Source organism: Camponotus vicinus, unplaced genomic scaffold (genome assembly GCF_025532165.1).
Source record: "Camponotus vicinus isolate PSW18456_S1 unplaced genomic scaffold, iyCamVici1.0 SCAF_4, whole genome shotgun sequence".
NCBI classification, from domain to species: Eukaryota; Metazoa; Arthropoda; class Insecta; order Hymenoptera; family Formicidae; genus Camponotus; species Camponotus vicinus.
The window spans coordinates 19,385,870-19,407,383 of record NW_028141976.1 but is presented as its reverse complement, the minus strand read 5'-3'; the positions used below and the strand labels follow the sequence as shown (position 1 = coordinate 19,407,383).

Sequence of the window (21,514 nt, the reverse complement as noted above, 5' to 3'; positions counted from 1 at the left end):
GTGAGATATAAAAAAAAATAATATTTCTATAAAATAAACGAAGAGAAAAGAATTACTTTTATATTCCTTTGCAATGTTAAGTTGTAGCATAAAAATCTTGTGATAAGTTAAAAGTAAAGATTATTTTTGATGGCGCTTAGAGATAAAGCATATTATTGTAATTATTTCTCAAATTTACGTTCAATAATGAGCTTCATTTTAGAATTAATTATTTCAAATCACTAACCTGTTACAGATAATGTTGTTTTCTCAAATCCAGTACAGCCTTCTATGCAACAAGGATGTTCTCCTTCCAAAAGTATAGTTTGTTTGACAATTTCATCAAAATTTGTATTATTTATAATTTTTGTTTCTTCAATTTGAATTACAGGCAAATTTTTATATCGTGGCGGGCAACCAAAATTGCACTGAGAGGTTTCTTTAAAACTAGGAGTTTCTTTAAATAAGATGCCAGTTAAATAGCCTACATTTGTCTCACAATCGACATATTTGCATCCACCGCTATTGGATATTGGAAATATATCTAAAAGAATCTGTGCGCGCAATTTGTAAATATATTGACTAATTCCGTTTTTTATGGTATGAACAATTAATTTAAAGAATAAACTTGTTTCTATTGTTTTTTCGATGTGTTTCAAAATATGATGAAAATCATGTCCTGCTGCAAGTAATATTTGGAAAATACTGTTAAATGCGCAAGTATTAGAGACAGTATAATTGTCATTGTGAATTTTTAATGACTTTAATGAAATATCATTACCATTTTTCATAATAGGTATTTTTGCAGCTTTTTTACATTTTAGAGCATCTATTATTTTATGTGGATTTTTTCCAAGATATAATGCATCACTTTTATTCGATTTTACCTGCCCGATTCCACGCCAATTTTCCATTTCGCGATTTGTCAAAATATCTTTCATGTTTTGCATATTATCTTTACATAATATACATATGCGTGATTGACCATAACCTTCTTCAACATCTCCAAATGGTAAAGAGCATTGAGGTAATGCGTGTACATATTTTTTACATAAATGACAAACATGTGCACCTGATGGTTTATCATTATTTTTGCAAGCAGGACATGAATTATTTGAATCTAATATAAAATTATTATCAGAACTAAAGTCTTTTACAGGTGTGGAAGTTAACAATATATCCTTCGAATCAGTAGATGATATTGTTGTATCTTTAGTGCTTTGTGCGTCAACAATTTTTAATATTCCACGCAAGTAATCCACATGTTTCTGAAGAAAAGAATCAATGCGCATCAGTGGACAATTTTTTAATAACAAAGATTTTAATTTATTAAATTCACTTTCGACCGATGCACTAGAAGCAGGTACGCGACCATAACCGAATTGATCTGTGTAGATATTTGTTCAGAGTGGTAATAACCCGGTAAGCAAAATGCGCGCAATTTGCCAGCAGATTGGCGACAGATTTCCACAAGTTGCTAGCAGATTGGCATCCGTTATGTCCGCAATAGGCTCACGATTTGCTAGCAAAACCTGCTCACAGAATCTGACAGCAGATTATTAGCAAAAACCGAGCAGGATCTGCTAACATCACTTGATGTCAAATTGTCGGCGGAAACCGAGCAGGATCTGCGCGCGCGTAATCTGACGGCAGATTGGCAGCAGATCCCGAGCAGAATCTGCAGCTTCTGGTCATTCATATAAATAAGTAATATAAATACAATAAAATTAATTACTACAGATGTTAAATAAGACTATTATCGGCGAGTTATCGGTTAATTACAATTTTCTTCTAATACAACATATAATATGTAATATGTTATATCGTAGTTATATCTCACATAGTAAAGGACTCAATTTAATTAAATTAATAATAAAGTAAATGGTGAAAATAATTAAATTTAACTTATAAAACTTGAGATATAATTGATTTAGAATTAAATTCTTCCTTTATGCTTCAAATAGGCAGTAAATGAATAATTATCCATTTATCCTATTGATTCCAATCAGTTTAATATTCTGAATCTTATCTGCTTGTATCACATATCAGAAATTAAAGTGATAGAAATATGTAGTTACTATATTTTTGATCTTTTATTAATAATAGCGACTTTATATATATTTCTGACAGAAATTTGATTGCGAGAAAATACATCACATAGCGGTAAGCTAAGGAACTATCGAATCAAATGCAGATTGTTGCCAATTTGCCATCAGATCACGCATGCAAACCCTGTTCCACTTCTGCTGTCAATCTGCAGTCAAATTGCGCGCACGCAGATTCTGCTTGATTTTTGCCGACAATCTGATATCAAGTCATGTTAGCAGATTCTGCTTGGTTTCTGCCACCAATCTGCGTCAGATTCTGTGAGCAGACTCTGTTCGAGTTTTGACATCAATTTGTCAACTTAATTGGTAATAACAGCTTCAGTACCAAATTTGTAGCCGTTTTGCTAACATTAGTTGATAGCAGACACTTGGCATGATATGCTTTCTACAGACTTTGCTATCTGGGAATCTAATATCAATTAACAGACGTTCTACTATCTGTAGAAAATAATGCGGATTGATTCTGTCGCCAACATCTGAAGCAATTGAGGATTTAACTTCAAATAAAATTTGTTTACTCCACGTAGTCCAAGAATTTTGAAACGGATTAAAGATATTTGTTTCATTATCTTCATTTTCAATTTCAAATATAGCGCTATCATTGTTGTCGGTTTCGCGATTTTCTAAATCCACGTTACTCGCTGTCATTAAATTTGTTAATTTAATTCGCTCCAAATCACAATGCGTTGAATGGCCATTTTTTGAATTTCCATCGGTTTCGGACAATGCTATTGTAAAAATGGATTTTACTATTTCTTTTGCTTTTATTATGTTTCTGCAAAGTATTAATTGACCAATTGCGCCTAGGTAAAAAGTTCTTACTCGCTTATTTAAAATTTTACAAATTTTAACATATAGTTTTATAAAATGTGCAACATCAATTCTAATATAACATTTAGGCAAATTGGAATTTTTATTAAATGCATCGGCATAATCTTCAATAGTTAGATAGCCTGTAAATGCGCGAACAATTGCGATTAGAAACGCTTTGGACGAATCGCATACTACTTCTTTAGGCGTTGATGCACCAGAACGTAACCATTCTGCCAGCCAAAAATAAATTGAATTGACATTGTGGCTTTCGCTTATCATTTGGCAAACCGAAAATTGTCCACTTTTACAATTAATAACACAATGATATAAAAATATATGTTTTGACATTGACCCATCAGCTTTACATAGTTTCTTTACGATGCTACCGGTCGCATCGACAAATATACATGCATCACTTTCGATAGAATATTTTCTGTACACGTTTAATTGATGATTAGTCCAGTAATGAACAAAAATTGGATCTAATCCAATGTTATGGATTACATTGTTCATAGATGTAGATTTTAATATGGCTAACGCTTTAAGAGGATCCGTATGTATATAATTTGCTTTTATAGTTTCTGCTTTAGCTGTACGCAAAACGGCCGAACTGTATAAATGAGGGGGTTCTGGATTTCCTACTGTCATTAACATATTCGCTTTTTCAGCACGATACACATGAACTGCCTTTTGTTGTAATTCTTTGCCAACAATTGTTCTGATAGGATTTCTTAAGTATCGTTTGCTGCAGTTTCCTTTTCCTTGTGTGTATGTGCAATTTAATTGTATACAGTCACTAGAGTAATCAGTATCATTTATGATACATTTTAATGTACTACCACATTTACAAGAACCTGAACAAAAAATGTCTGCATTTATATATTCGTGGCAATATACAAAAAAAAATATGTACATATTATAAAATATTTCTATAAACGTTATATCGAATGAACGAAATATTATAACAAACCGAATAAAAAATTTAAAAGACAATAAAATATATGGACATATATTGTTTTACTATTTTAAATTTATAAGATGAATTAAACATTACTCTAGCATAGTAATAAAATTTATAAAATTCTCAGGGTTTTAAAATGTCTCTATTATCTATTCATAACAATCTTACCATTGATGATTCCTGTTTTTGCATCTGTAGAGATATAGTGATTTTTAAATTGAAAAGCACATTTCATGCGCGTGGTTTCCCAAAATTTATTTGTTATTAATTCCTGCCATTTACCAGGTTGCAAGACTTTCCGTAAACGATAATATGTTTTCCCTCTTTCATTTATTCGCCGCTTGTACACTTTATCAATTAAAAGGTTCGTAAAGTCTTCTCTCAATAGGGAAATAGTAAGATGTTTCTTATCATCATTAACATTCGTTGAGCAATTTACAGATCTTTCACTCCAATTGGACGTATCACTTAACATACTTTCGCTCGCGGAAACACTCTTGTCATTGCACGCATCTTTGTTTAAAATCACATTTTTAATACCATATCGATTACACATTGTAAACACATATAAGTTATTACTAGTCACTTTATTTTCTAATTCTTGCGCTATGACGTTCCAGATATCATTAGTTTTTGATATAATATTATTATTATTATTAATAATACTTTTGTATTTTAATATCGTTTCTTTTATTTTTGACGGAGGAATTTTTCCCGGTCTGCCGCGCACTGGATTCGTATTAACGCTACTATTCATTGTGAACTGTTTGAGATGAACTGTCTCTTATGAAGAGCTGCTCGAGACTAAAGAGCAATCATTTCAAAAATCGACTTTTAAAGGATATGTGTCTTCTTTGATAGATACCGAAAAGCCGTGTACGACTCGCGGTGTCTCAAATTCGATGATATCAAAAGTTACCGCGGCTTTTCGGTCGAGTTGCCGCGAGTCGTCTCGGTTTCGCGATATCAAAGCTTTTGAAAAAAATATGCCGCCTTCTATTGTAAACTATTTGTATTGATTTGTATCTTCTTTCCAATAGAAGGCGGTATATCTTTTTCAAAAACTTTGATAGAGGCCGAGAAGCCGCGTACGACTCGCGGCGATTCAAATTCGAAGATATCCAATTACCGTTGCTTTTTACTAGCTCGAAATCGCTTGAAGAAGATTTATAACTTTACAAATATTGTACAATAGAAGGCGGCATATCTTTTTCAAACGCTTTGATATGGAGAAGCCGCAGCGACTCGACTAAAAAGTCGCGTAATTTTTGATATCGAATTCGAGTCCCCGCGAATCATGCGGCTTTTCGGTATCTATCAAAGATTTCAGAAAAGAACCGCGTATCTTTTAAAAGTCGATCATCTGAAACAGTTCACATCGAAATGTTAATATGAATCCAGTGCGCGGCAGACCGGGAAAAATTTACATCCTTAACCATTACTGTTATAATTTTACTGAGAAGTTAATGTGGATTAACTGTATTTTAATGTACATATGAATGTGTTTCTCGTTTCACACACACATAGATATGTATACTTATTCAATATTTTTATATATAGAATCATAAAAAAGAATAAATTTTATTGCTGAATGTAATATTAAAAAAGAACAATACGGTATAAAAATTGAAACTATATTTATTGTTGAGACAGATGAGAGGGTAGTTTTTGAATAATCGGCGAAAGTACAAAATCTAAAACTTTATATTTTGATAGTACAAATTATGCTACGTCGAATGTACAAGTAGCGATTGATTCTGCTAATGGGAACGAGTACTTTACTCTTGAGACTGTTGAGGGTCGGGGGTAGTTTTTGAATAATCGGCGAGGGTACAAAATCTAAAACTCTATATTTTGATAGTACAAATTATGCTACGTCGAATGTACAAGTAGCGATTAATTCTGCTAATGGGAACGAGTACTTTACTCTTGAGACTGTTGAGGGTCGGGGGTAGTTTTTGAATAATCGGCGAGGGTACAAAATCTAAAATTCTATATTTTGATAGTACAAATTATGCTACGTCGAATGTATAAGTAGCGATTGATTCTGCTAATGGGAACGAGTACTTTACTCTTGAGACTGTTGAGGGTCAGGGGTAGTTTTTGAATAATCGGCGAGGGTACAAAATCTAAAACTCTATATTTTAATAGTACAAATTATGCTACGTCGACTGTACAAGTAGCGATTAATTCTGCTAATGGGAACGAGTACTTTACTCTTGAGACTGTTGAGGGTCGGGGGTAGTTTTTGAATAATCGGCGAGGGTACAAAATCTAAAATTCTATATTTTGATAGTACAAATTATGCTACGTCGAATGTACAAGTAGCGATTGATTCTGCTAATGGGAACGAGTACTTTACTCTTGAGACTGTTGAGGGTCAGGGGTAGTTTTTGAATAATCGGCGAGGGTACAAAATCTAAAACTCTATATTTTAATAGTACAAATTATGCTACGTCGACTGTACAAGTAGCGATTAATTCTGCTAATGGGAACGAATACTTTACTCTTGAGACTGTTGAGGGTCGGGGATAGTTTTTGAATAATCGGCGAGGGTACAAAATCTAAAACTCTATATTTTGATAGTACAAATTATGCTCCGTCGAATGTACAAGTAGCGATTGATTCTGCTAATGGGAATGAGTACTTTATTCTTAAGACTGATAGGGCTAAATTCAATTGGGGGTTGTTTGAAGCAGAAGGGATAAATATATTAAGTTTTTTTTGATGGTACAAATTAGTACAAATTCAGTCTAGTGTATTTCGATCGTTAAATTGCGTAGCACATACGAAATTCCTAAAAATCCGTTTCTAATTTCTGTTCCACAAAAAAAACTATTGATCTGACGGCATTTTGTCATTAGGAAAAGTTGTTGTACTCGTCTAGCACAATCTGGTACAAGAGAAAAAAAATTAAAAATGTTAAATTTTTTTTACCCCCACCCCTTTTTAATTGATATTTAATCAAACTTTATAATTACCTATATTTTTTTATCTGTTTATCCTTTCTAATTATGAGCACAATATAACACAATTGATAGAAATTCAATTAATGCTATAAAAAATGATTTATATAGTATTATTGTTTTTAACTTTACGAATTTTTTTTAGCTAAATGGAATAAAATAACGTTTGCTTAACGGCACAATACGGCACAAACTTATGCCAATTTATTAAAAAAAATTGAACTCGATTGGGACAAAGTGCGGGGCTAGTAATTTTTTATTTTTTTTTATTTTCTCGAATATGGTTCAAGTTATTGAATTGCAGTTTGCGGCACACATTAGCACAAACATAGCACAATGCAGCACAATTAATAAAAATATAAAATTCAAAAAGTGCGGGGCTAACTTCACACAGGTGAAGATATTGACAGTCACTGAAAACAAGTCTCTTTCAGAAATTGTAAAGAATTTTATGTAACATCTCTCTTTTGAGATTTCTTTCATTCATCACGACGATTTACTTCCTGTTTCAATTATGACAATGTCTATTTCAAAATATTATTAAGATTGTAGATTTTTGGTATCTTTTCAGAAAAGTTTATTAAAAGATAAAAATATCTTTTTGAATTGTCTTTAGTTTGTAAATAAAACTGCCTCTATTAGAAGATATTTTATTTTCTCTGCTCTTTGTAGATGCGTTTAAAAATGACAATTGATTAGTTTCAGCAATTTACTGTGGAAACATGCTGTATTAAGATTTAAATAATCTTTTTTTTACTCTATATACCTGAATTATATACTGAAAATTATACTGAATTATATAATGTATATATTATTAAATAAATTAATATATTAATAATATACATAATAATAATACTAATACTAAACAAATTAATAGGTACTTATTAAATAAATTCGCGTGTATATTGTTTGTAAATAAATAAAATAAATTGGCACATTAATATCATATTCTTATTATCATTATTGTACCTCATTAGATAATTAATTACTCCTAGTTATCTAATGATTACAAAGATAAATAATGCTAAACTAATCTATAGTAATATACTATAATAGAGTAATATATTATATTACTGACTGTAAAGATAAATAGTGCTAAGCTAATCTACTTCTTTTAGCAACATAGAAAATTAAACTTTCAGGCATGCACAAACCGCAAAGTCTTTTATACAGAGTACATCAACATGTATTAAAGGTCTTTAAAGGGCAGTAAAAAATAGTACAAAAAATACTTATGGCACACTAAAACCTATGAAAAGATCTAAAGAAAAGCACTCTTTGTCATTTCGACCTTTCACAATTTCTAATTTTTACTTTTTTGCATTTTCTTTTTCCTCCAATATATCTACGTTGTATCTTCTCGCTGATAAATATCAATTATTCATCTAGAAAAACGATTATATAACTACGATTTTATTTTTTTATTATTATTTTATAATTAACACACACTTAAACATTCATTTCTTTTAAGCAACAACTATATTTAGAAGAACTATTATTTAGAAGAACTATTATTAATTCAGAGGGAATAAATTAACACAAAATCGTTAAACTCAGAAAATTATAAAATATAATCTACATAAATCTACTACAATTTAAAGAAATTAAAAAGTAGATCTTTTAAAAATAGTGATATTAATTTTTGTCGTTTCATATCAATAAATATATATCCGAAATGACTTCCTTCCTTTTCTTTTATTTATATACATATAAAATTATTTATTATATGAAAAACTATTTTATACAAAAACTATTTTGTACACAAATTTATTTTGATTTGATATTTCTTTCAAGTTTTATTTATATTTATGTAATATTTTCAATATTTAAAAATATGTAAGATGTTTCTAATTGTAAATATAAAAAAGTATGTATATGCATAAACATTCGTAAATGTTTTAATACTTATCTTTGCAATTATGCTTTTTCTTTAGCACAGTTTGTTTTATTGCATACTTCATAGTGATAATATGACCTCAATATATGATACAATGAATAACATAGAGATTTATGTATTTTAGATTTATATGTTATAATAACGCAATTTCTATGCTAATAATGTGACGGAGAAAATTTGCAGTCTTAGCATTTGTCGTTGCGCAAATTTTCATCGCGCAAACTTTGAACTGCATTTCCAAAGTCCTTGTTTGCTGGAAGTTAAGACATTTTCATTACAGAAGTACTCGTTTGTGTGGATTGTTTTATTGTTCTATTACGAGCCAACGAAGATCGCCCTAAGCTATGTCAAAATAAAAAATTCGAATTTTATAAAGCGCATTCGTAAGATATTTTTAATTCTATTTTTCTTTAATTGTAATAGAATGACACAAATATCAAGATTCCTTGGAAGTCGAAATGACAAAGCAGAGCAAAATTGCAATACAATCGTGTGCAACTTATTAAGTACAACAAAAATATATTTCTCAGAATTATTGCCTATGAATAAAATCTTCGTAGTTATATAATACTTTAAGTGTCTTTGATCAAACAATACTCTTTTTGAAACAAAAATATAATCAATAGCAATATTAATCAATCATAAATTTATATGCATAGCATTTATATATATATATATAGCGTTAAATCCTTCACTTCTTGCTAAATATACATATCTGCGAGCGATAAATAAAAAATTGAGTAATTATGATATTGGCGCGGAGTTAATCATAATATACTATAATGTACTACAATATTTCACAAAATAACATATATAAGAAACACGGACCCTAAATAAGGAACAGATCTCATGCTTTTCCGAGAAATTGGAGAAATAATACCCCCCCCCCCCATTGTTGCATCTCATAAATTAGCTACTCTTATATTCTCCTTCTTCTTGCTTCTATCATCTACGCTTTTATGCCCCTATCTTCCATTCCTGTTAACCAATTCTTCGCCATCTCAACAAACGTGAGTAACTCGATGGAACGAGAGGGCGATCCGCCATTGGTTGCAGTACTGTACGAAGTTAGATCCGACGAGACGATAAATTCAATAAGACAAAAGCGAGCTCCGGGGACATCAGTACATACTGTGGGGATCCCGCTTCCATGTCGCGTCAGGGGGTAGCGCTCTTATGCTCCCCCGGATAGTTCCCAGGGATGCCGAATAAAGAAGATAAATCGGGTAATCCCTAGGCACGTACGTGGTAAAAGTGGTGAACCATGTTTTCCGCGGTCATTACACCCGATATTGTCTCTAAGATGAATCCGATGTGCTGTTTCACAAACGAGGAAGCTAGTAAGAGATACTATTAAATGGATTTTTGGGTGTGACATCCGGCTGCCCATATATCTTCATTTGGATTGAATAAATCAATAATACGAAAACCAAATAAAAAAATTATTATTATATCAAATTTATACGATATATAAGATTGTGATATAGGATTTATATTTTTATAAGGAATGTAACTATGTTATTACAATATTATCCATCTTGTATTATCAAACTTGAAGCAAAAATTAATAATTAATATTTTATGTCGAATAATAATAAGTTTTACATAAAGGACATTATTTAGATTTTTAATTTGTATTTGTATACTACATCAATTTTAATATCAATTTATGTGTTATTTACAAACAAATATATTACATATTTCTAAATAAAATGCGAGATTCCTATATACGTAAATAAACAGTTTATTATGTTTTCATTTCAAAAATTCAAAGAGATCTTAGATTTATATATTAATATATTTTTATATTTTTTTATTAAAATTAAATAAATGTTATATACAATTGTATATACAAGATATCAGACATGATAATATTAGAAATAGAAAAAGTGAACATCTAAAAAAAATGTATATTCTTTCTTAAGTGGCATGAATATATTATCACTTATAAGATATGGTACAGTTCAAGTATATAACATTGTAAACAGTGAAATTTCACTAGAAAATCAATGACATTTAGTGGTTATTTTCTTAATAAAATCTTATTACCCTAATCAGTAAAATATAAGAAGAGCAAAGCATATGTTTTCACTAAAAATTATTGAAATACTCAGTGATCTTTAATGACATGTTACATCATTACTATAATCATGACTTTTTCATTTTTCAAAGTTAAGAAAGTGTTACATATTTAGAGACAATTAATCTTTCTGTATATGTATATATTTGCCTTATCAAGTAAACTTTAATTTTTAGTTTAATTAATTTCGCGTTACGAGATAATATATTTATTTGAGAAAACTACGAACACAATCTCACCTTAAGGAAAGATAACGATAAATAAAAATGAATAGCTCCAAAAGAAAAACAATATTTTACGGCAACGTAAGGTATATTGGATTATACGGGAAATTGTAACAAAGTAGGAAATAAGATATCGCCGCCTTTATGGATCCGTTATTGTTAGGTCACATGATAAATATATCTAGACTCCACTTTCCGAAACGCAAAATCCATGTACGGGTTCTTGCGCGCATCTAAACATATCCCGAAAAAGCATTTTCACATACCCCATGTGCAAAGAAATGCCGCGCATTCACCGGAAAATTTACTGATTTATCGCACCCACAGAAATTCCATTTACTTTTAGAATAATATAGACACTGAAATTCTAATAACATTAAATAAATTGTATTTTTCTACATTTCAAGAGTTTTAGAAATTATATTAGCTTTTTGTGATCATTAAGTATATTGAATGTTTCATTAAACATTACTTTATAATAAATATTTATTACGAAAGTTACATTAATTATTATTAAATTATTTTTCCTTGTTAAATAAAGGAATTGCCAGAAATGCTGTCCCATCAAATATTTATTTTAGAAGGGCAATCTTATGACAAAAAATATACGTGAATATATTCATATTATACAAAAATTTTGAAATGAAATAAATTGGTTAGAGATTTTATAAGCGATCAGAAAAGAAAGAAAAATATAATTGCTGTGCAATCTGTCTTCTGGCGAAAACGTGCAGACTACGGTATAAAATATACTGCGGCTATTTTTGTAGAAGATATATAGATGCATGTGTGACATTCCAGTTTACGGTGTGAATGCAAACTACGGCACATTTCGGCCTACGATGGAGCGTCGACGTCGTGCAGCATGTGCACGATTGTGGTATTGTTTTCATTGGCACGATCGTAATTTCATTCCATTATCTCGTCCTCGCCAGTCGCGCACACCTCGATTTTCCGAATGAGAATAGAAACTAAGACAATTTAACACATTGCATTGCTTATTTAGAATGGAATATATTGCAATTTATTATATACTTATGTTGTCATCCTATAAGTATCTTCTCTTTTAGTTTCTTTTTATTTTCCCTCAATAATCTATATAAAAATCAAAGAAAAATTTGAGATTTTCAAAAAGTTACATAGCTCTTGACGCACAGTAGTGATTTTAAACCATCTTTGGTACGAGCGAATAGAAAATATCTTTGTATTCTTTTTTCACATTACGAAATAAATAAATTTTATAATAAATATATAAAAAAATTTAAAAATATCAAGATTTTAATTCGTATAAAAGTAATATAGTATATGTATATTATTCCTTTACTGTAACAAATTTCAAACTTTTATGTAATTTTATACATATTTTATACATATTTAAAATTCAAAACACTATATTCCAGCATAAAAATATTTAATAACTTTATTATCATAATCTAATAGCATTCGTATCTATATTATATCAATTAAAGCTCTAATTGAGAACATTAGCATTATACCTAATGATGAAGATATAATATCGTCCATAAAAAAAAATTAAAATTTTTTCTAATATTTATCCTAATTTATATTCTTATTTTATTTATATTCTTATATTTTGCTTATAGACGACCTACTCTTTAAGAACAGTAAATATCGAATTTCCTTCTGATTACCTATCTACCTATCTACGGGGTCCTATGTCATCTATAATTCACGAACATAGCTTCTGCCACCCCGATCTTCCTCGCGTTTCATCCGAGATAATCGAATTCCATGCGTGACTCTGGCCAATCGCACAGAGATTTGCGCGATTCGCATGGACGACCGTGTGAAATTCTGTCACGGGAAGGAAAGAAAAGGAAAAGAGTCGATGGAACATGATCCCAAAATCGATAGAGCATCTGCAGCATCAAGTTCGCAAGCCGCCTGGTATATGGTGCGCATGGTCTCCGAGAAAGTATTTGCATTTCGACGCATTTTTGCCTGCCTTTGCGAGCTTACGCGTCAAAGAGCGTTCGATATTTCCGAGGCACATACTCTGATTTCATCATGGATTCATCTTACAATCGATTTTCGCTTTCTTGTGAATAATTTGATATTGGAATGTCCCTCGCGTCTCTCTTGTATTTCTTATAACATGAGGTATAAAATGGTTTAGAAAGAACTTTTTAACGACGACAAGGGATTTCTACTGGTAGGAAGAGTGTTTGTCTTCGTTTAATTTTATTCGATTTAAAAAAAAATTATATCCTATAGATATTTTATGAAAAAGCAGAATTAGTTCCAGTTTTATATTTCGTCTCGTATAATCTTATATCATGTCTCACTAGAATCACAATGAACGGTATTCATTTAACTTTCGTGAATATTTTATATAAATGAATTTAAAAACCATAAGTAATATAAATAATACTGGTTACTCTCTCTTTTCTTTTGCTTTATTATTCATATATGTCTCATTAAATGTATGCAACATAAATTTAAATGTGAATTCTCAATATCATATGTTTTAACATAAACATTGGTTGCATAGTATATTTCATCAAGTATAATAATAATAAAAAATAAAATAAAGAATAATAATCGATATTATAACCTATTCAAAAAATAAATACCAATGGTTTTTATTGACTCTCATTTGGAAAACAATCGAGAGAAACTTTCTTCTTCTCGATACTTGAAAGTCGGAACATATCGGCCCAGTAGATACAAAAAAGAGAAAGAGAATTTCTAGCTGCATCGATATGGCTCTCTGAGAAGCTTCGTTACTTAACTTCCACGAAAGAATATACCCCGCGCGCAGATCCCGTTTTGCTCTCTGATCTTCTTCCGGTTAGTAAATCACAAAAGCTCGACCGATCCAACAACCCCTTCCTTTAAAGACGCTTCGTCTCGTACGTTTATTCACCCTTTTATCGCCGGTAGCCTCTCCTTTTAGCACCATGTTTTCTCGTCCAGTTTACCCTTCGCGGTTGTTCATCTCTTGTACTTTCCCTCTTTTGTTCTTTTTTCTTGTTAAAATCAGTTCTTTTATTACTTCACCATAAAATTTAAATGATTTTCATGATTTCAACATTTCATACGAAATATTTCTTAAACATTTACTTAAACATTTATATTATTCTTCATAATTCATTTTGTAAACGTTTTATTCTACACAAAATTCTAAACAAATCGTAGAAATCATTTAAATTTTATGGTTAATTAAATTAATTTATTGATTGATAAATCAATAATTTGTATGTAATCTGATAATAAATAATTTTAAAAAGATATATATATATATATATATTCTATTTGTTCCATGTATGGGTGAAATGGCTGTGTTTACAATAAATCACGAGCCCACTTTCTTGTTGGTTTGATATGCATATTTATTTTTAATTAACAAAGAAACAGTCTTGTTTGCTCTACGCCATGAGGCCGACTGACTAGGCGACATAACTGCCACCACGCAGGGGCAGTCAAAAACAAAAGGTAGTGAGCGCGGTCAGTGCTTCGTGCCCCTGATAGTTGATTTTTGATCGGCAGCTAGGCATGAATACTGCATAAGAGAGGATCAAACATATCGGCCGCCTTGAAAAGAGTGTCTTTTCAACAAGGAACAAGAAAAAGACTAAAAAGTTTAAGTGACATACACTCTATATAATCTGAAACAAACGATATTAATTGGAGAAATAAAGGATAAACTGAATTAGTCAAATGAATTCGATGTAAATTAGTCATAAACCAGCAGACCCTTCTACGTCCATCGGAAGAGGGCATAGCCGTGTCACTGGTCTCTTATAAACTCCTTTTACAGTTTTAATCGTAGCGGCACGTACCACGCCATCCAACCCGGGATGCACAGTCTCAATCCGTGCCAGTAGCCAACACAGTGGTGGAATATTGTCCTCCCGAACGATAACTAAGTCGCCTGGTTTTAGTGATGGCGCGTTAACCTTCCACTTAATACGCTGCTGCAATTCATTGAGATAGTCGGTTGACCATCTTTTCCAAAAATGTTGCTTGATCTGCTCAATGCGTTGCCATCTGGATAAACGATTTTCCTTGACATCTAGTAGTGTAGGCTCAGGGATGGCGGCCAAATTGTCCCCAATCAAAAAGTGTGCAGGACTCAAATATGTATGATCATTAGGATTATTCGACAGTGGGATGAGAGGTCTGGAATTAAGTACAGATTCAATTTGAGTTAAAATGGTTTGCAATTCATCAGCCATAAGAGCTGCGTTCCCAGCGACCCTTTTAAGATGGAATTTCATCGCCTTTACAGCGGCTTCCCACAAGCCACCGAAATGAGGGGATTGCGGAGGAATGAAGTGCCACGTTATTCCATTCTGTGCTGAAAAATCAACAACGTTGTTTTGACGTACTTCGCTGTTGAATCTTTGATGTAGTTCCTTTAATTCTCTTGAAGCTCCGACAAAATTCGTTCCGTTATCCGTATATATGTCTGAAGGCCTTCCTCTTCGCGAAATAAATCTCTTAAGAGCGTTTAAAAACGCTTCCGTTGACAAGTCAAAAGCCAATTCAAGATGAATCGCCTTGCATGATAGACATACAAATACGGCAGCGTAAGCCTTTGAGTGCTTCGAATTACGTTTTCTTGTATCTCGCACCATGAACGGTCCGCAATAATCAATTCCGCAATGCAGGAATGGTCTTGAAGGAGATACTCTCGGTAATGGAAGGTTTCCCATGATTGCTGATTTAGGAATTGGCGCTGTGCGGAAGCATCTTACACAATCTCGTATAACTTGTCTTACAGCACTCCTTCCAGCTATTGGCCAAAACCGTTGTCGCAAAGAAGCTAGCGTTGACTGTGGTCCTGTATGAAGCAATCTTTGATGCTCACTTGCTATTAACATTTTTGTGAAATTATATTTCGAAGGCAACACAATAGGATACTTTGTTGAATATGGTAATTTAGAGTGTGATAATCTGCCTCCAACTCGAATAATACCATCATTATCCAAAAATGGCGATAAACCAATAAGCTTGCTGTTGCGGGGCACTGAATCGCCCTTCTGTAATGCCTTTATTTCGAGTGAGAATGCGGATTTTTGAACGATTTTCGACAGTTGTGTGGTCGCTCGACATAATTCTTGAGCGGTGAGAGGACCAATCTGTCGTTCTTGCTTAACCCTTCTGGCGTTCTCTATGAAACGTAAAGCATATGCCATAGATCGGATTAAGCGAGTTGCACTGGACATAGTGTAAAAAATGCTCCACTCCTGCGATCTGTTTATTGCAATTAAAGTACCCTTGCGAGCTTCTGGAAGATTTTCCGGTATGGACACGAGAGCTGATTCCGCCTTCCAGTCTGCAATTCCACATTTGAGCCACTGCGGCCCATTCCACCAGAGATCTGATTGGATCAATTGAGAAGGTGAGATCCCTCGAGATATTGCGTCAGCAGGATTCTCCTTAGAATTTACATGCCTCCACGATGATGCATCTGTTAGTTCTTGGACTTGTCCGACACAATTTGCCACAAAAGTGTTCCAACGTTTTGCGTCTGCTTGTATCCATCCCAGTGTGATCATGGAATCTGTCCAATAATAAATGTTGTCAAATTTAATGCTAAGAGTCTGTAAAATTCTGTGAGTTAGTTGGGCAAGCAAGTGCGCCGCACAAAGCTCCAATCTTGGAAGAGTGACTGCCTTAGCTGGGGCAACACGTGATTTTGCACAGAGTAGACGTACTTCTTTATGACCATCGGAACCTGTTGTTCTAATGTATACTACGGCTCCGTAAGCATCCATACTAGCATCACAGAATCCATGCATTTCGACAGTGTGAGGCGATGACTGCATTATGACCTTTCTAGGTATTCTTAGCGTGATTAAAAGAGCCAATTGAGCCTCGTAATTGCGCCATCTTGTCTCAATTTCCTCAGGTACTGTTTCGTCCCAATCAAGTTTGAGTAACCAAAGCTTCTGTATTAAAATTTTTGCGACTATGATGACTGGTCCGAGCAATCCAAGGGGATCAAAAATTCGAGCAACACTCGATAGAATAGTCCTTTTCGTTACTGTGTTGTAAGGTGTTGATTGCTTCACTTGGTATTGCAAGGTGTCGTTGACCGAATGCCACTGTAATCCCAGAGTTGATAGATGCTCACTCTTGCTTAAGGTTAAGACTGATTGCTCTGATGCTGAATCCGGAATATTCTGAAGCAATTCCTGACAATTCGATGCCCATTTTCTCAATTGGAATCCGCCCTTGGCTAGTATAGCCATCACTTCATCACGGATCTTGAGTGCTAAGTCTAAATCGTTTGCACCAGTTAACAGATCGTCAACATAAAAGTCTGACAATACTGCTGCAGCTCCCAATGGGAAATTTGATCTCTCTATGTGTGCTAATTCTTGCAATGCTCGTATCGATAAGAACGATGCCGATGCGGTGCCATAAGTGACCGTTTTGAGCTCAAATGCCCTTATTTCTTCTTCTGGATTTGTTCTCCAAAAAATACGCTGATATCGAGTTTGAGATTGCTCAACACGAACTTGCCTATACATCTTCTCTATATCGGCCGTCACAACGTATTGCCAACAACGAAATCGGAAAATTATGTCTAAGAGATCTTGCTGCAAAGTTGGCCCTACCATGAGTGCATCATTGAGCGAAATTCCAGTTGTGGTTTTGCAAGATGCATCAAAAACGACACGCAATTTAGTAGTTGAACTCGCTTCTTTAATGACAGAATGATGCGGTAAGTAATAACCAGTTGTCGATGAGTCATGCTTTCCAACCGATTCCATATGTCCCAATCGTTGGTATTCGTCGAGAAATTCAGTGTATTGATTTCGTAACGTTGGATTTTTATTCAGCTTCCGTTCCAACGCGTAAAATCGACGCAATGCTATATCTTTAGATTCACCAAGTTGCTCGATTATATCTCTTCTAAACGGAAGTTGCACGATGAATCGTCCTTCGTCGTCACGACGATGTGTTTCTACAAAGTGCTGTTCACAGAGTTTCTCTTCAGCTGTAAGAGTAATTCGTTTAGGACATTGTTCCTGCTCCCAGAATCTTGTGAGGCTTGCGTCAAGTTGTTGGTTTGTAATGAGGTTGCAATGTGTCGGCATTCGCTTCTGTCTCATGGATTCACTTGAGCCACCTAATATCCAACCGAAAAGCGTTTTTTGGAGAACTGGACGCTCAGATGTGGCCTTAATTTGTCCGACACACAAACTTTCCCAGAAAATTGTAGCTCCAATAAGCATGTCAATGTCATCTGAAATATGGAATTTGGGATCCGCTAACCTTAGATTTTGCGGAATATCTAAGCTTAATTTGTTGCATGATACCGATGGAAGCCTGTCTGTGATACGCTTCAATATGAGGCAATCCGCTTCCCTGCGAAATGAATAATGTCTTGAATTAATCGTGACCTTTGTGATATTTCGGGCGAGACTCATTGCTTGATTTACTCCCACAATAGGAATGTTTACAGTGTGGCACGGTAATCTCAATTTCTTCGCCAATGTTTCCGTTATCAAATTGGATTGGGAACCAGGATCAAGAAGGGCACGGCATGAATGAGCATTCCCGTCTACGTCTAACACCTGAATGATCGCAGTCGATAGCCATACTTGACCATTGTGGTCCTCAGGACGAATTGCACTCGTGACTATTGAAGATTGAGCTATTGCTTCTCCTTGCTTGGACTCCTTTTGCAATTCGCCTTGATCCTCAGATGATGCGAAATGTAGCAACGTGTTATGCCGCTTACCACAAGTTTTACATCCACGCGAAGAACAATTTTTAGCCTGATGCGATGTGGATCTCAAACAATTCAAACATAATTTGCTGTCTCTAACAGCCTTTGATCTGTCCTGAACGCTCATTTTTAATAACGTGTCACACATGAATACAAAATGCTCACCTTTACAAATAGGACATTTTTTGCCTTGGACCGCAGCGTTTGCAGAAACTGATCTCACTTGGCGCTGTTTGCTTGCAGTGACTGACGTGCTTGACGGTAGCGCCTTTCTTTGAATTATTTCTAGCGTATGACACCTATGTTCCAAAAAGTCTATTAACTCCTGAAGTGTCGGAATGTTCGGTTCCTTCAAACTGTTTTCCCATTCTCGATTAGTAACTACATCGAGTTTACTCGTGATCAAATACACAAGAAGATCATCCCATTCGCCTGTGGAACGACCGAGAGCTCGCAGGGCACGTTTATGTTTTAGAGTACCGTCGATGAGAGATCGTAGAGATGAATGATTTTCCTTTGACACTGTGGGCAACTCAAACATTGCCTTTATATGTTTTTGAACAATTAGTCGTTTATTGTCGTATCTTTGGCGCAGCATCTGCCATGCTTCTAAGTAATTGTCCGCAGAAACCTCTAGAGATTGTATAACATCGGCGGCCTCACCTCGGAGCGATGATCTCAAATAATGGAATTTTTGAATGCTTGGAATGGCTTCCACATCATGTATGAGTGACTGGAAAGTATCGTGGAATGGATACCATTCTTCATATCCTCCTGAAAAAGTCGGCAATTCAATTTTCGGCAATCGCAAATTATTATTAACTTCATGCCGATGCGCTCGCTCATCTTCTCGTGGCGGCGCGACAACTTCGGCGGGTGTGCGAGATAATATAAGTTCGTCAAATCGCGAAATAATATCAAAATATGTATCCTCGAAAAGTTTTCTTTCTTCGTGCATGACCTCCTCATCTGTCGCGAGATCTATCGTTGTTTGGACTTTATCGAACTCATCCCATGTTGCTTCTATCTTTTGTTTACGTTGATGTATTTGTGATAAGATAGCGGTGATTGCATCGTCAGAATCGAGAAATGTGCGAGCTCGCGTGAGAGCATTCTTAATCGCCCCGCGTTTTATTCTAGCCTTCTTTAATTCGGCTTCCGCCATTACAACGAAACAATAGTTTTTTTTTGAGATGTAATAAAGACGAGAATATGACGTGACTCACCAGAATGTCCACAAAAAAGAAAAGATGGCCGTCGTATCGTCGTCAAGGACGAGAATATGATGCGACTCACCAATATGTCCGCAAGGAAAAAAATGGCCGTCGACGATCGTCGTTATGCCGTCGAGAATCGTCGATACTTGTGCTGATTCACAATGCTTGTGTTACGTAGCCTTGCTACTCGGTTTGCTGCTGTGGATAATACGTCTGCTGTAACGCCTTGTCACAGATATTCACAGACACGCTCCGTGATTCTCAAGAAGAAAATGCCGTTTGTGTTGATATTTCTGAATATTTGCCAATATTCGTCAAATTATTCGATAATGTATCCGGTACTATCCGGCTCGAAGGACCATGTTCCATGTATGGGTGAAATGGCTGTGTTTACAATAAATCACGAGCCCACTTTCTTGTTGGTTTGATATGCATATTTATTTTTAATTAACAAAGAAACAGTCTTGTTTGCTCTACGCCATGAGGCCGACTGACTAGGCGACATAACTGCCACCACGCAGGGGCAGTCAAAAACAAAAGGTAGTGAGCGCGGTCAGTGCTTCGTGCCCCTGATAGTTGATTTTTGATCGGCAGCTAGGCATGAATACTGCATAAGAGAGGATCAAACACTATTATTGATTTATCAATCACTTAAGTAATTTAATTAACCGTCAAATTTAAATGATTTCTATGATTTCAATATATGATTTGTTTAGAGAACTTTGCGTAAAATAAAGCGTTTAAAAAATGAACTATAAAATGTAAAATAAACGTTTAAGTAAATATTTAAGAAATTTTTTGTATAAAGAGGATAAAACAACTGATTTTTTTGCATATTAATATACATTTAAAATTAATATATACTTCGTAGTTAGAAATTCTCTTTTATTGTATATATCACAGCGAAGTATATTTCACATATTACACGAAAAAGATTTTACGTATATATTATGTACGTCTACGAGCAGTCATCACATTTCCGCTTACATTAACCTATTTACTTACTAATACATGACGCATTACCGTTACGGATGCAGGTTGCATCAAAGTGTATGAATGCATTATACTCAAAACTTTAAAAAAGTATTTTAATACTGTGAGTTAGATGGAACTATAAGAGATATATCGAACTTTGGTATTTTCTTGATAAATTTTACAACGTTGTTTTGCATTATCTCCGCTATCTCTTTATCCAGATCATTTTATGATTTAGCTATTTTATATTTGAGATATTTTACATACTGTTTTAGCTATTTTACATACTGTTATCGTGTACTATTATTTGCAAATATTATGGTTTAATCATATAATATAAAAAAATATATGAGAAAAATAAAATATATATGGCAAAAGAAAATAAATATGATAGTATTGTAATGAAATGCTACCATAATATATAAACATGAGCATATTGAAATGATAGAATTAAGATAAATTCTTATATGACTGTAATGTAATGTTTTTATTTAGTCTTGATCGATAAATATCAAATTATTATTCACGATTCTATTTCATATAAATTTATTAAATATTAATCGATTATCGGAATATAATTTGTAGA

General features: G+C 33.6%; 2 protein-coding genes across 16 annotated transcripts in view; both read right to left on the bottom strand.

Moving 5' to 3' along the window:
- Positions 1-21,514, bottom strand: part of Nmdar2 (glutamate ionotropic receptor NMDA type subunit 2) — a 303,165-nt gene that overhangs the window by 125,337 nt on the left and 156,314 nt on the right. The window lies entirely within an intron of this gene.
- LOC145970302 (uncharacterized) lies at positions 14,313-20,575 on the bottom strand. Of its 3 annotated transcripts, none has more exons than XM_083096920.1 (2): positions 19,963-20,575; positions 14,313-19,510 (listed from the first exon to the last, which is right to left on the bottom strand). In XM_083096920.1, the coding sequence occupies exon 2, from the start codon at positions 19,332-19,334 to the stop codon at positions 14,730-14,732; it is 4,605 nt and encodes a 1,534-aa protein (XP_082953046.1). In that variant the 5' UTR covers positions 19,335-19,510; positions 19,963-20,575; the 3' UTR covers positions 14,313-14,729. The 3 variants fall into 3 exon arrangements, with proteins under 3 accessions (XP_082953046.1, XP_082953047.1, XP_082953045.1); XM_083096921.1 differs by having other exon boundaries at positions 20,033-20,575; XM_083096919.1 differs by lacking the exon at positions 19,963-20,575 and having other exon boundaries at positions 14,313-14,657; positions 14,832-19,916.

Coding starts and splice junctions, on each gene's coding strand:
- LOC145970302 (XM_083096919.1), bottom strand. CDS start 19,901: ATGGCGGAAGCCGAATTAAAGAAGGCTAGAATAAAACGCGGGGCGATT.